Source organism: Pogonomyrmex barbatus, unplaced genomic scaffold (genome assembly GCF_055798465.1).
Source record: "Pogonomyrmex barbatus isolate J1 unplaced genomic scaffold, ASM5579846v1 scaffold10, whole genome shotgun sequence".
Classification (NCBI taxonomy): Eukaryota; Metazoa; Arthropoda; class Insecta; order Hymenoptera; family Formicidae; genus Pogonomyrmex; species Pogonomyrmex barbatus.
Window position 1 is genome coordinate 559,485 of NW_028297099.1, and position 13,308 is coordinate 572,792.

Consider the following 13,308-nt stretch of genomic DNA (forward strand, 5'->3'; position numbering starts at 1 on the left):
AAACAGAAATTGATGGCTGTGTGCCGGTCGTGTATAATTGAAATTTTCTTCCTGCAGCGGATGAGGGGCCAAAATGCGTGATAGAATTAAAGTACACTGAAACCATGATTGCATTAGGAGAATTATTGACTAGTCACGTGAATAAAATCAATTAGTTATAGTGTATTGTATAAAATTGTAATTTGAATTTACATGACACTCGTTTCTCACTCTATATATAACGCTATATATAACGCTAAGTGAACGGTGAAACACGTTGCTGAAATATAAATTCGAAAGACGGTAGATTAAATTTGCTGTACGTTAGTCATGTTTATTCACGTGGCTCGGTCATTATATCGTCTAGAGTTCTCTTTAAATTAATACTGGCCTTTCCTTATACAATACGCGCGATAATATAATCTCAATGGAAAAAAGAGAAAGGTAGCAAAGACATTCTCATAAGCATGTTATTATGCTTGATATGAGATATTTTCCAAACATGTTGGTATAAGCGAATAATCGAATAGTTCGACAAAACGAACGAGAATTTCGTGATACCGGTTAGAAATGACAAAATGTTTTAACAATACTTGACCAATACTATTAACTTCTAACGGTACATATGTGAATTCCTTCTTTTCTTAAGTCTCCCTTTATTTCCCTTGAATTAGTACGTCTTTATGCTATTTATAATCTTGTTCTAGATTATTGTAAATCTCTCAGTGAACGATGCGTTCGCGCTATTATATCGATACTAATCGTTTCTAAATGTATCACGCGAATTATAATGATTGTACATTTCCGCTTTATTTTCTAGCACAATTTAATACAAAAGTGTGTACATAACTTCAGCACCATGTCCATTCGGTGTGATGTAATGAAATGTAAACGCGTAACGAAAGATATATTAATATATTACACAAGAATACGTCACGTGTATGATTAGCATTGTATTCTGTACGTAATTCTACAAAGAAATAAAAATATTCGATTACTTAAACGCTATCGATTTAATTTGAGTAGTGAATAATATATAAGGGAGTATGCTAAAATAATTTTCAATTATATCATTATAATTTATTTATAATTGGATACAGACAGTAGATCTTCTACAAATAATTCATATAATAAAAAATCTTTTTACTTAATAATATTATTAAATTATTATATTCTTATTAATTATTATATTTATATTCTTTTCAATTTAATTTTCACACATTACCTTTTTTCTTTTTTTATTTTATTATTTATTTGTTTCGAGAATTCAACAGAAAATAAATTTTTTTGTTTTATTTATCTCATGAGGAAACATGACTGTTGAAAATCTTTCAAAAAGTTTTATTTTAAACATAAGATGTCCGCGTTATTTCATCGTGGATCGTTTAACATTCTTAGAAGTGAATACAGCATCGTGTATTCTCACAATAATTTCCGATATCTGAAACAGATAAAATATTATGCAATTTAAGCGTGATCTTTTAAAAATATTCTAAAATCTCTTCTCTTTAAAAGAGAATGCGAGTTATAAAATAAATTGTATAGCGACAGAAGTAAAAATATTTTTACCTGTAATTAAAATAATACGATATTTATATTAATCGTCATTTATTATTATTTGAATATAGTATTTGAATATTATGATTATTCCGCTATGTTCTTTTTTTGTATTTTGATATCATATAATTTGATATATTTGTATATATAAATATATACAAAAATATATTAACATCAACTACATTTTTTTAATAGTTACCTGTACATGCTCCGGCGCACTCAGAACATGGATTATTACATCGGCAACATCCTTGGACTCCAAAACTGAGATATGGCCGCTCAACATGGCGTCAGTTAAATTGAAAGCCTCCGTTATCATAGGTGTTCTTACTGCTCCGGGATTAACGTTCTATTCACGAAAGCATTATTGAATTTCAAAATATGACATATAACTTTATTTTTCCGATTCACCAATATAAATCTGATAATTATTACTAAACTAAAATCGTTATTATTATTATTATTATTATTATTATTATTATTATTATTATTATTATAAATGTAAATATCTATTATAATATTAAAAAGAAATACTACTAATACATACATTATTAACTCAAATTAAATCAACATTACACAAACTTAATTTACTTTTTATATTTCTTGGTTGACTAATATTGTTTTTCGCATATTATACATATATAAAACAAAAATTTAATATACAAAATTTATATTGTATTCAATTCGTTGTAAAAACATAATATAAATATCTTTATTGATAAAATATTCAATATAATTTATTAAGCTTAATGTAATTAATGCATTGAGTATCTTGCGATTGAAATCGCTAGTGTGTATATGCATGTTTTTATGTCAATTTGTATACAACAATTTTTAAGATGCACTAGTGCGTATTAATGCATCTTAAACCAACCGAATTCGCTATTACATTATTACGTACCGTAACTTTTACATCAAGATTTTCGATTTTTATTTCATTTCGTAGACTTACAGCCATCCCAGTAATAGCATATTTACTGGCGCAATATAAACTCACTGGTAAAGTGATGATTTCTGCATTATGTCCTGCTATACTGTGAATGAAATAAAAATATAAAGGTACAATACAAGATATATTTGACTATTTTTAAGAATTATCAAATATATTCATTACGAATGTGTTTAATTTAATAAAATTATATAAAAAAGAAAAATAAGAAAGAAAAATTGCATTATTACACTGTATAATTTGTGTTATATTATTTATTGCATCCCGATTTAGATCTTTTTGCTTAATAAAATATAAAATAATTTTAAAAAATATATAATCTGATATTAGCTGTACGTCTTTTAAATTGTTAAAATATAAGAAATGTTTTAGATAGTAGTTTTATAGTTTTAAGAAGGATGATAACTTTGGCTTAAAATATTAGGCATCTATATTTTCTTTAATTATCTGAAATTCCTTTACCTGTATTTTGTTTCATTTGTCGTAAATTATTATTATAATTACGAATTAATATTATTCTTTACGTCAAGAACCCTTTATACTTATATAATCTCGATAACCAATAGGAAACACAATATAGATATAAATATTATATAATACATTCCAAATAAATGAAATAAAATCTAGATGCCTAATATCTTCGACTAAATACTATATGATGTTATTAGTTTGACATTGAATAACCGTTCGGGACTATGATAATATTGATATTTGGGATAATATTATCAAATATTTTTTTTAATGGCATGATATAATATATATCACGCCAATAACATGATATTTTTACATTATACAATTTATTATCTTGTAATTATTCTGGTATAAAAGTATTAAGATAAATTATCAAAAAATTATCAAAAAATCAAGATAGATTACGAGATATTTTACATAATGTTCAACATAATGTTCTAATGATTATTCTAATTGCATTTATTTCCATATATCTGATACCTACCTGTTGATGTTAATTATGTGACCCGCTGTTTTTCGCTTTTTAACAGATTGTACTAATTCCCGCGAACAAATAGCTGTCGCAATCACATTCACATCCATAATTTGCCGATATGTCTCTGTTGATCCCGCTTTCAACAGAAAATATTAAATAATAATATAAAATATTAAATAATAATAGCTCGTTTATGTAAAATCAGTTTTACCATTTGACATTATAGAAATGTTAAAAGAGAAACAATTTAATCTTATAGAGATTTTCAACATTTCATAGACTTAAATGCTGCTGATGTTTGAAAAATTTTTAATTATATCGCATCGAAAAAGAAAGAAAAGGAAGAAGTAGATCACAATTTACCTATAATCGTTTCGGGCGAAATCACACCGGCGTTGTTAATCATTACATCAATACCGTCCAATTTTTCTTCCGCCCATTTGAATATTTTAAGAATATCTTCTTCCTGCCGGACGTCGCATTGCATTGGATATATTTCAGCATTAAACTCGCGTTTAATACTCGCTGCTAATTCTTCCAGCTTTTCTAATCTTCTCGCTGCAACGATCACTTTCATTCCATTTTTCGCAAGCGCTCTCGCAATCTCTACACCTATTCCAGTACTTGCTCCAGTGACTAACGTGACTTTTCCTACCCAACGATCCATCACGGCAAAAATTTTTCGCGGAACTGCGTGAAACTGTGCCGACTAAATTACTCTGGCCTTCCAGTTAATTCCGCTTACCCTCACCAACGACTTGTTGACCGACAGTACCAATCAAATGCAGTCATATCAACTACGAAAGGGGAAATAGGCCAATTACATATCGCATATCGAGAAAATTTACAAAGAGAAGTTGTTTCGTAATTCACACACGGAAAGAACACTTTTGTGGGCAAATCTAAAAATTTAGCTAGATACAGATCTGAAAACGATTTTGTTGAGCCTTCAAAATTATTATATACGATATTCAAATTGATTGAAGATCAAACATTTTTGCAGTATTATCATATATTTAAGTGTTCTACAAAATAATTTTAATGGGCTAACAAAATTATTTTCAGATCTGCATCTGGTCAAATTTTTAGATTTGTCAGCAAAAGTGTTCTTTCCGTACATGCACGTATCTTATCTTGTTAATATGTCTATGCACGTATCTTATCTTGTTAATGTATCTTATCTGTCAGTTTATAAATCTTGATTAATCATCTTAGATTAAGAGATCTTTCTGATCTCTTTTGATTCAGATTCTGATCATTAATTTCGCTTGTTATATGCATTAGAGAAAGACAGAGAGAAAGAGAGAGAGAGAGAGAGAGAGAGAGAGAGAGAGAGATCATCTATTGTCATATTAAATGAATATTTTGTATAGTTATAAAATATTTGCGTATTTTATCGCAATTTAAGCGTATTAGAGCTATTGCAAATATTTACAAAAATAATATATAATATATAATATTGATAAAAAATATTTATAAAAGATCTAAATCAAAAGTCTACATTGTTTCAATTTCTTTAATATTTTGTTTATTCATATATTTTATATTGTTTTGCATTATAAATAAAATATTATTTTAGTTTAATTATGCTATTATTTTAATTGCATATTCTAATAGATACCGCACATTTAATCTAACATTTTGCATTTTAATAGCTATAAATAATTATATAATGTTTATTCAACAAATATGCTTTAAATTAATTTTCACGTAATTATAAATTATGATGTGTCTCATTATCGTCTATTAGTACTAATAACTTATTTTTAATCATAATTTTTAAATATAGAGAAAACAAATTTTATCCTATAACAAATTATTAGTTACTTTATATTTATTACAATCTTTCAATAGTCGCGAACTTTTATTTTTTTTTTTTCTTAACGACTTTAATTTTTATCTTAATTTTTATTTATTTTTTTTATTTATACTATTTTATTAAAAAATAAAACTAAAATTCTTTCTGTCTACATATTTAGTTGATTCATAAAAATAAACAAATGATCATATAATTAACATCTCAAATTACTTCTTTTGGACTCTCAGAAGATTCTTTCAAAGTTATTATTTGCTTTACTACTTATCATTTAAACTAATGGTCAGGCAATATATATTTTGTAAATTAAAATTTCAAATGTGAAATCGAGAGATTTCACACGGCTCGTCACTAAGCGCCAGCGTTTCACGAGCTCGAATTCGGCCGTGTTTCTTTACGCGAGCCGACGAATTGCTAACCAAGATTATCATCGTATCATCGATCAAAATTTCTAAATAGGCGCAATCGATAGCTTAAGTTCGAATTATATAATAAAAATATTTTGATGTTTCCTCTCCGTGTCGTATGAGCGGAGATATTACGATTCAAAGTCCGATTTCTAGAAATTTATTTTTAAGAAACGTCGTCATTATTGTCATTATTAAGTTCAAATTATATAATAAAAGTGTTTTTATATTTTTTCCCCGTGTCGTATAAGCAGAAATATTACGATCCAAAGTCCGATTTCTAAAAGTTTATTTTTAAGAAACGTCGTCGTTATCGTCATTATTCATCATGTGCGAATCTTAATGCGACCTGGGCGCGTCAAATTTTTGTATGTCTGTTTGATTTTAAGATCGCTCTATTTAAAATATACAGCAGAATGCGTGACAGAATAGTACAATTATATATATCGTGCAATATTGAAACTGTTTTGGAATTTTAGTTACTTATTAGTTAGAAAAATATATGTTTAATGAAACGTTATTATAATGAACGTTATTATTAATATCAAATCTTTTATAGTATATAATTATTAGGTCCTATTATTTTAAACTTTGAAATTCTACCATTTGGGTTTTATTTTTTAAGAATAGTTGTAAATAATTTACATAACTTGGTGCCAATTATTAATATTAAATCTTTTATAAACGTGATATACACGGTATCATTTAAGTAATATATCACTTAGATTGAATAAATTTTATTTAAATTGAGTCAGATAATGCAATTTCATGATATCAACATTTTTTTAAAAAAAGTAGAATTACTGTTTTAGAATAAGAAGACTTTAATGAGAAATATAAAGATACGTATCATATGGATTTTATTCTTTAATTTTATTCTTTAAAAGCAGTTGTATATTGAACTTTCGAAATAATAACTATAACTATAACTTGGCGTCACTTCTTTGATATCAAATCTTTCATACAAATGATACATATTATTAGAGGTGAATATTATATATTATTTGAACATCATAAGATATTACATCATAAGATATTAATTACATAATTTTGTAATATAATATTTGGAATATAATATTTTATTGAAATAAAAAAATTCTTAGATGCAAAGATATGTACTTGAGTTTTATTTTTATTTTTTTAAGACGATATAACTAGCGCCAGTAATTGATAATAAAATTTTAAAAGAGAATGAAATAAAATAACTGCTTTCACTTGGAGAAAGGAAAAGTTTTTATACTTATCATTTGAGTTTAATTTTTTTAAAGCAAATATATATTGAACTTTTGAGATAATGTAACCTTACCTCGGCGGCACTTTTTTGATATCAAATCTTTTATACAAATGGTGCATATTATTAAAGTTGAATATTATATATATTTGAACACATTTAGACACAAGATTACATAAGTTTGTTATACAATACTTGAATTGAAATAAAACAATTCTTGAGTGCAAAGATGTATATCATTAGTTTTATTTTTATTTTTTAAGAATATAATTGGCGCCAATAGTTGATAATAAAATTTTTAAAAATAAAAAATTTTAAAAAGTATACACTACGCGTACTTGTATCACTAATCAAATTATTGTTCTCACATTTTTAGTCCAATATGTTGTGGCATTTGTACCAACTGCGTAAAATCAGCATCGTACAAATTTCTTCTTATTGTCAACATTCAAAAAAATTTACTTCTACATACATATTTTATAATATATATCGTATAAATATATATATATTTTGTTTTATAAAAAATCGTTATGTACATGTATATATATATATATATATATATATATATATATATATATATATATATATATTATATATATATATATAAATTATAGTTGTATGTTGAATTTTTTATAAAAAACTTATTAAAATATATGATATATGATATTTTTTAACAAAGTATTAATATATTACAAAATTAGAAGCGATATAAAATTTTTTTAAAATGACTTATTTGGAAATTTTTAATTATAAATAATAAGCGCGAAATTTATATCTTTTATCAAATTAACTTGGTTTGATCCCTCGAGTACAACCAGTCTTTAGTCAGTATGTAAACTTAGGATCAATGGGATAATGCAAGGAATACGGGTCATTTGGTAGAGATGTCCTTTTACCAAAGGATTAGCAAACTCGTTAGTCGGCTACGATCTACTCCTATTAATGTATAACATGTTATTTTGCATAGTGCAAATACTCGCTTTCACCTCATAAATGTAATTAGTTGTGCATATAAACTTATGTGTATAAACTAGAATGAAACAATTTCACATCTAATTTTCGCTTAAATTCCGCGAGAAACTGACAAAGGTAAGTCAAGCAAATGAAATAAACTTGAAATAATTTAAATTATATGCTTAAACGCATGCCTGTGTGTGTGTGTGGGAGGGGTGAGTGTGTGTGTGGGTGTGTGGGTGTGTGTGTGTGTGTGTGGGTGTGGGTGTGTGTGTGGGGGGGGTGTGTGTTTGTGTGTGAATTTTAAAAAAATAAGCGTTGATTCGAGACAGAATTCTTAATCGCGATTATTTTCTTAGAAAAAATATACTTATAACGATTATCGATTCTGATTACTCAATCATTATATAAATTTAATAATAATAATTATCAAACACTATAAAAATGTTGATACTTGCGATAAAATTTTTGCTAACAAAAATTAATTAAAAGTTAAAGAACTGATATTTCATAAAAAACAGGCTAAAATTTTCAAAATCTAACAAATGTTACGTTCGACGGACTCCTTTTCATTCGAGTAGAGAACTAGTGACTGCTCATCAATAAACAGATAATGCATCAAACGAAAAAAAAACTTCTTTTTTATTACTAAATTACCGATAAGGGACCGGAGACATGACGTCTTGAAAATCCTATTTTCAAGATAAGCGTGGAATTTCTTTTAAGATATATTCTGTAACCAAATCATCCAAAATCAATAAATTCTTTGTAAACAAGAGTCTCTCGGAGACTGGAGACCAAAATTTTATAGCAAATCCTAGTAATAAAATAGAACATGTCGAAACGTGGAGATTACCGAGATTATTCGAGGCCGACATCCCCGAGTGTAATTAAGAAAACGCCAATCAGAAGTTTGCGATTAGCAGCCAATGGTGTAACACACCAATGAGCAAAGCTAGGGGGACGATGGTGGAATTTTTAAAAATATTCACTCATTCACCGAAAAAATTAGAAATATGAAAACAATTCATGCAACGCTGCTCTCCTCCTTTTCTTCACACATCCGTGATTTTTCCGAACTCTTATTCGAAAAATAATACAGAGATCCATCATCAAAATGAGTTATCGGCAAAATTTTAAATAAAAAACGAGATGCACTGCAACAGAAGTCAAAACGACGAACAGTAATAATACGACGATCAATGATAATATGTGGAAAGAAAAGATTTTGAATATTGGTGATGGTGCTACCCTGAAGTGTTCTAATGAACTTTTAGTTTAATTCGCTTTCTAATTTGCATCATTTCTCTCTTCTCTCACTTCTCATCTCTAAGTCTCACTTGTAGCTCATATTCATATGTTTTCATAGCTCTTATTTCTAGAAGCGCATTCCGTTTTATGATAAGGGCGAGAAATATTGGGATTAGAAATACAAAGAGTCCATGATTTTTCCTAAAAAGAAAAAAAGAATAATATGAGAGGAACAAAAGCATTTAACAAAAATGATCAGAGTATTTTTAGATGACTTTACTTTTACTTAATTTTACGTTATTTTTATTTGATTAAAAAAAATTGAGTTTCGCTGATGTTTATGAAAGATCCGCACTTTAATATAAAAAATAGAAAACAACATAAATTGATTTTTATTTGAACGTCAACATGTGATTTCAAAAATCGATCGCGATCAATTAATCAATTAATTCTTGCATAGGATTAATTGTGGAAAAAAAATAAAAGGTAAGATAAAACTGTAGTAATATTTAAATATTTGATCTTTTAGAATTTTGTTGCAATTGAAAGTAAGAAGAACAAAAAAGAAAAACTATTTTATATAGTTAACTTTATAATTAACTTGATTAAAAATAACTTCTTAGAATAAATCATTGATAAGAGCATTACAAATACGCATACTTTTTCATTCACTTATACATATTATTTTTTTTGTTTTTTTGTTTCGTTGAAATTTCTTTCCGAGTAATTTTTACTTTTCCTTACAAGCTAATAAAACTTTTTTTCAAAGAGACATATCTGACATATATGACGCAAGATATTTATGACATAAAAAAAGATATGCTTGAGAGATTGTCTCCACAAGAAATTTGCATGAGTTTGCATGTCTGTTTAATCGCATGTGACACGATAATGCTTATTTATGAGAAATGAAGAATGCATAGAAATAGAATTAGCATTTAGTTGTGTTTAATTTTATTTACAATTGTCAATATTTATGATCATCAATAAAAATCATTTATTATGTTATTGTGCGAGTCGTATAATTAGCTACATATTTTAATGAAATTTATATAATTCATATAATCTATCGGGTACATTGTAGCGTAGTTTACAATTATAACAAGTGTCTTACCTAAGCTCGAAAGAGATCCTTGCAAATATTTTCTCGTATTAGAATTTTAAAACAATTGTATTGGACTTTTAGAACAATAATTAACTTATACATTTTCTCTCTTTCTCTTTCTCTTCTATATAATTTTTGCATTTCAGAGGCTGTAAGATAGTTAAAGGAAATGAGAAAAGCAATTAGTAGCAGCAAAACAACGCAAGTCATTCAACTGCGACGAGCTTTAGGCATAATGAGAGTAAGAAATGGGTAACTCTCGTGAAGATTAGATTCGGATAGGAAATGATAGCGCAGAGATTTCTGCTCACGAACAGAAGGATTAAAGAACGAGTGGCACGTTTGGAATTAAAGTTGGATTATACGGGCAAACACGCGAGTTATAGAGAACTGCGAGTTGAATTGCTACAAGACGTATATTACGAAACGTTAATAAGAAAGAAATTTTGTTACAATTAATGTTTTACTAACCGTTCATGTATCAAATCATGAGATAGTTAAAAAGAGAGAATTTTATATACAAAATTGTATCTAATTGTAGTCAAATTGTAGTCAAATTGTAATCAAATTGTAGTCAAATTGTATCTTGCGATAAGAGTATTATATGTAGATTACCATAGGATACACATAGATAATAAATACACGTACACAGTAAATAGATTATTTGATAAATCAAAGATAATAATAAATAATGTAACAAGAATCAGAGATATCTTTTTTCATATGCGATGTTAGACTTGTCTTTCTGCCCAAAGCGCATTGTCATATCTCTCTTCGAGATTGATATTGTTGTTCGAAACATGTGAAAAGGGAGATATCCTCAAGTTCCGGAGAAATGCAATACTATGCCATCTTGGTGCGGAAAGTTCTGTCCGTTTTCTAAAGTTCGGCCGAAGTATGATATCGTCTATACCTCTTTCGCTTTACACGTGCAAATTTGTAAGTCAACTCAGAACAAAAATGGATTTTACAACGTAAGAAACGCATATTCGTGATTTAACTGTATGATTAGATGTTATATGTATCTACATATATCTATATAAGTGTGTGTGTGTCATAGATTACAAATATAAAATAATATGTATAATATATAAAAAAAATATATATATATAAAATCTTTTTACAATTTATAAATATATAATGAACATATAAGATAAACATTTTTTGATAATCAATCTTGAAATCAATCTCTCTCTCTCTCTAATGAAATTCTAAGATCTATTTAAATCTATAATATATAAACATAATTTTATTTTTAACCATCTTTAAAATTAACATTATCTTTAAAATAACATTGTTTTATTATTTATTTTAAATAAAATAAGATTGTTTTATATAAATTATATTTTTTAAAAATATATTTTACCTAAGGAATAAAAGATCTGTTATTAAAATTAAAGTTGAGTTTTTGAAATATTTTGTATATGCAGCGAGATAAAATGAATTTTGTATCGAGAAACGCATCAGGATGTGTCGCGCATTTTGTTTGGAATTGCTTGTCAGAAATTGCGAGTTTTGCTAGTAGATCTGGTCCGATCGAAGACACCTTCGGTGATGGAAGCTCACGACTGTTTCAACTAGTCTAGTTTCCATGTCAATTTTTTTTTACACAAGCTTCCATCTTTAAACAGATGCTGATACGAGATTTGTTAGGTTAGGTCATGGAAATATTGCAGTCGGATGTCACAATATATCTTTGTAACATTCTCGTTTGGAAATGATCGGAACTCGTTGCTCAAGGCAAATCGTAAATGGAAGTGTTACCGATAAATTGCTTCAATTCTTCTTTGAATCTTGATGTCTTACGATTTCGATAACTATGAAAATAAAAATTTGCTATATTGATATTTTACACATTAATGTACATCTCGTGTACATACACTTTCTCATATCAAATGCAAATATTGATCAATTAAATTATTGTTAATGTAATTTATAAAAAAAATAAAACTAATGTTATATAATTGTATTTTATAAGTTAAAATTTACATAACATAAAATATATTTTTTTAAAGTGAGATAATATAAATGGTTTTGAAATTATTTTTGAAATAATCGGAATTTAATAAATTTATGTAACGTTAATTTTACTGTATAGCTACTAAATATTTCGTTATCATGTAAGAATAACGAAGAGAAAGTTGAGAATGTATGGATTTTTGCATTTTTTTTACACATTTGAAAACGCGTTTAATTGTTTGGAATCCATTCGTGATGAATTGGAATATTAACATGCGCATACGCGTACAATACGTCGCTTTGCAATAGAGAAGTCCGTGAGCTGGAGGACCCTCATTCACGAAAGATTGACATGCAATTAAGTCATGTCCGATAGGATTTCTCCATCAAAAATTTGTCGTTAGGTATATATCTATCACCGTGCTAATCAAGGCTAAATTCTTGCTATCGGCATTAACAAAAGAAACTTGATATAGAATCAAATTGTTTTAACAAAAACAAAGTGTAATTAAATTTTAATAACGTAATGTGTCCTATAATTAATTTTAATACTATGTTATTCTGAAGAAATTCGTAAGAGAATATTAGAAAAAGAGATTTGTATCAAAGACTATTTACCCATCTTGTAAAGTTCGAACAAGTGTCCGTCTTGAATCAAATATAAATTCAAATATAAATAAATAATCAAATATAATATTTTTAATGTTTACACATGCGATGTAGAAAATATCTTCCATTCATTGTTAGGAATTGTACGAGGTATAAAATGACAGAAAAATATGTATGTAATATGTGCACCCTACGAGATATCCCTACACAGGAATATCCCGTTGTGAAAATTCTGATCCCGCCGGGATGACGTGCGCAGCTTTAGCAGGAACGAATCTCGTATGGTCATTCTACAAGAACAAATGGCACACGCTTTCATTGAAATCCCGATATAAAGTGGCTTCCACACTTTCTTCGTTATCTTTTCTTTGCGCGCGATTATCTCATCAGAAACTTTATATTAACTCTGTCAGATTAAATGTAATCTTTTTTTGTCAAAGAACAATATGAAAATCAAAGCAAAAAGTTAATATGTAAAAATTTATAATTATATATAATATAAAATGTGTATGTATAACAACATTATATGTTTTTTAAAAAGATAT

The 13,308-nt window shown here is 27.2% G+C and overlaps 1 protein-coding gene across 1 annotated transcript; it reads right to left on the bottom strand.

Annotated features, from left to right (window-relative positions):
* Nucleotides 1–1,037: 1,037 nt before the first annotated feature.
* On the bottom strand, nucleotides 1,038–4,154 carry LOC105433698 (farnesol dehydrogenase-like). The gene is made up of 5 exons (XM_011649125.3): nucleotides 3,795–4,154; nucleotides 3,441–3,567; nucleotides 2,438–2,570; nucleotides 1,736–1,885; nucleotides 1,038–1,420 (listed from the first exon to the last, which is right to left on the bottom strand). Exons 1-5 carry the CDS (start codon nucleotides 4,096–4,098, stop codon nucleotides 1,346–1,348), a joined length of 789 nt encoding a protein of 262 aa, XP_011647427.2. The 5' UTR covers nucleotides 4,099–4,154; the 3' UTR covers nucleotides 1,038–1,345.
* Nucleotides 4,155–13,308: the final 9,154 nt, after the last annotated feature.

Coding starts and splice junctions, on each gene's coding strand:
- LOC105433698 (XM_011649125.3), bottom strand. CDS start 4,098: ATGGATCGTTGGGTAGGAAAAGTCACGTTAGTCACTGGAGCAAGTACT. Junction 1,886..2,437: donor ATCTTGATGTAAAAGTTACG/GTACGTAATAAT, acceptor TTTCGTGAATAG/AACGTTAATCCCGGAGCAGT. Junction 1,421..1,735: donor GTGCGCCGGAGCATGTACAG/GTAACTATTAAA, acceptor TATCTGTTTCAG/ATATCGGAAATTATTGTGAG.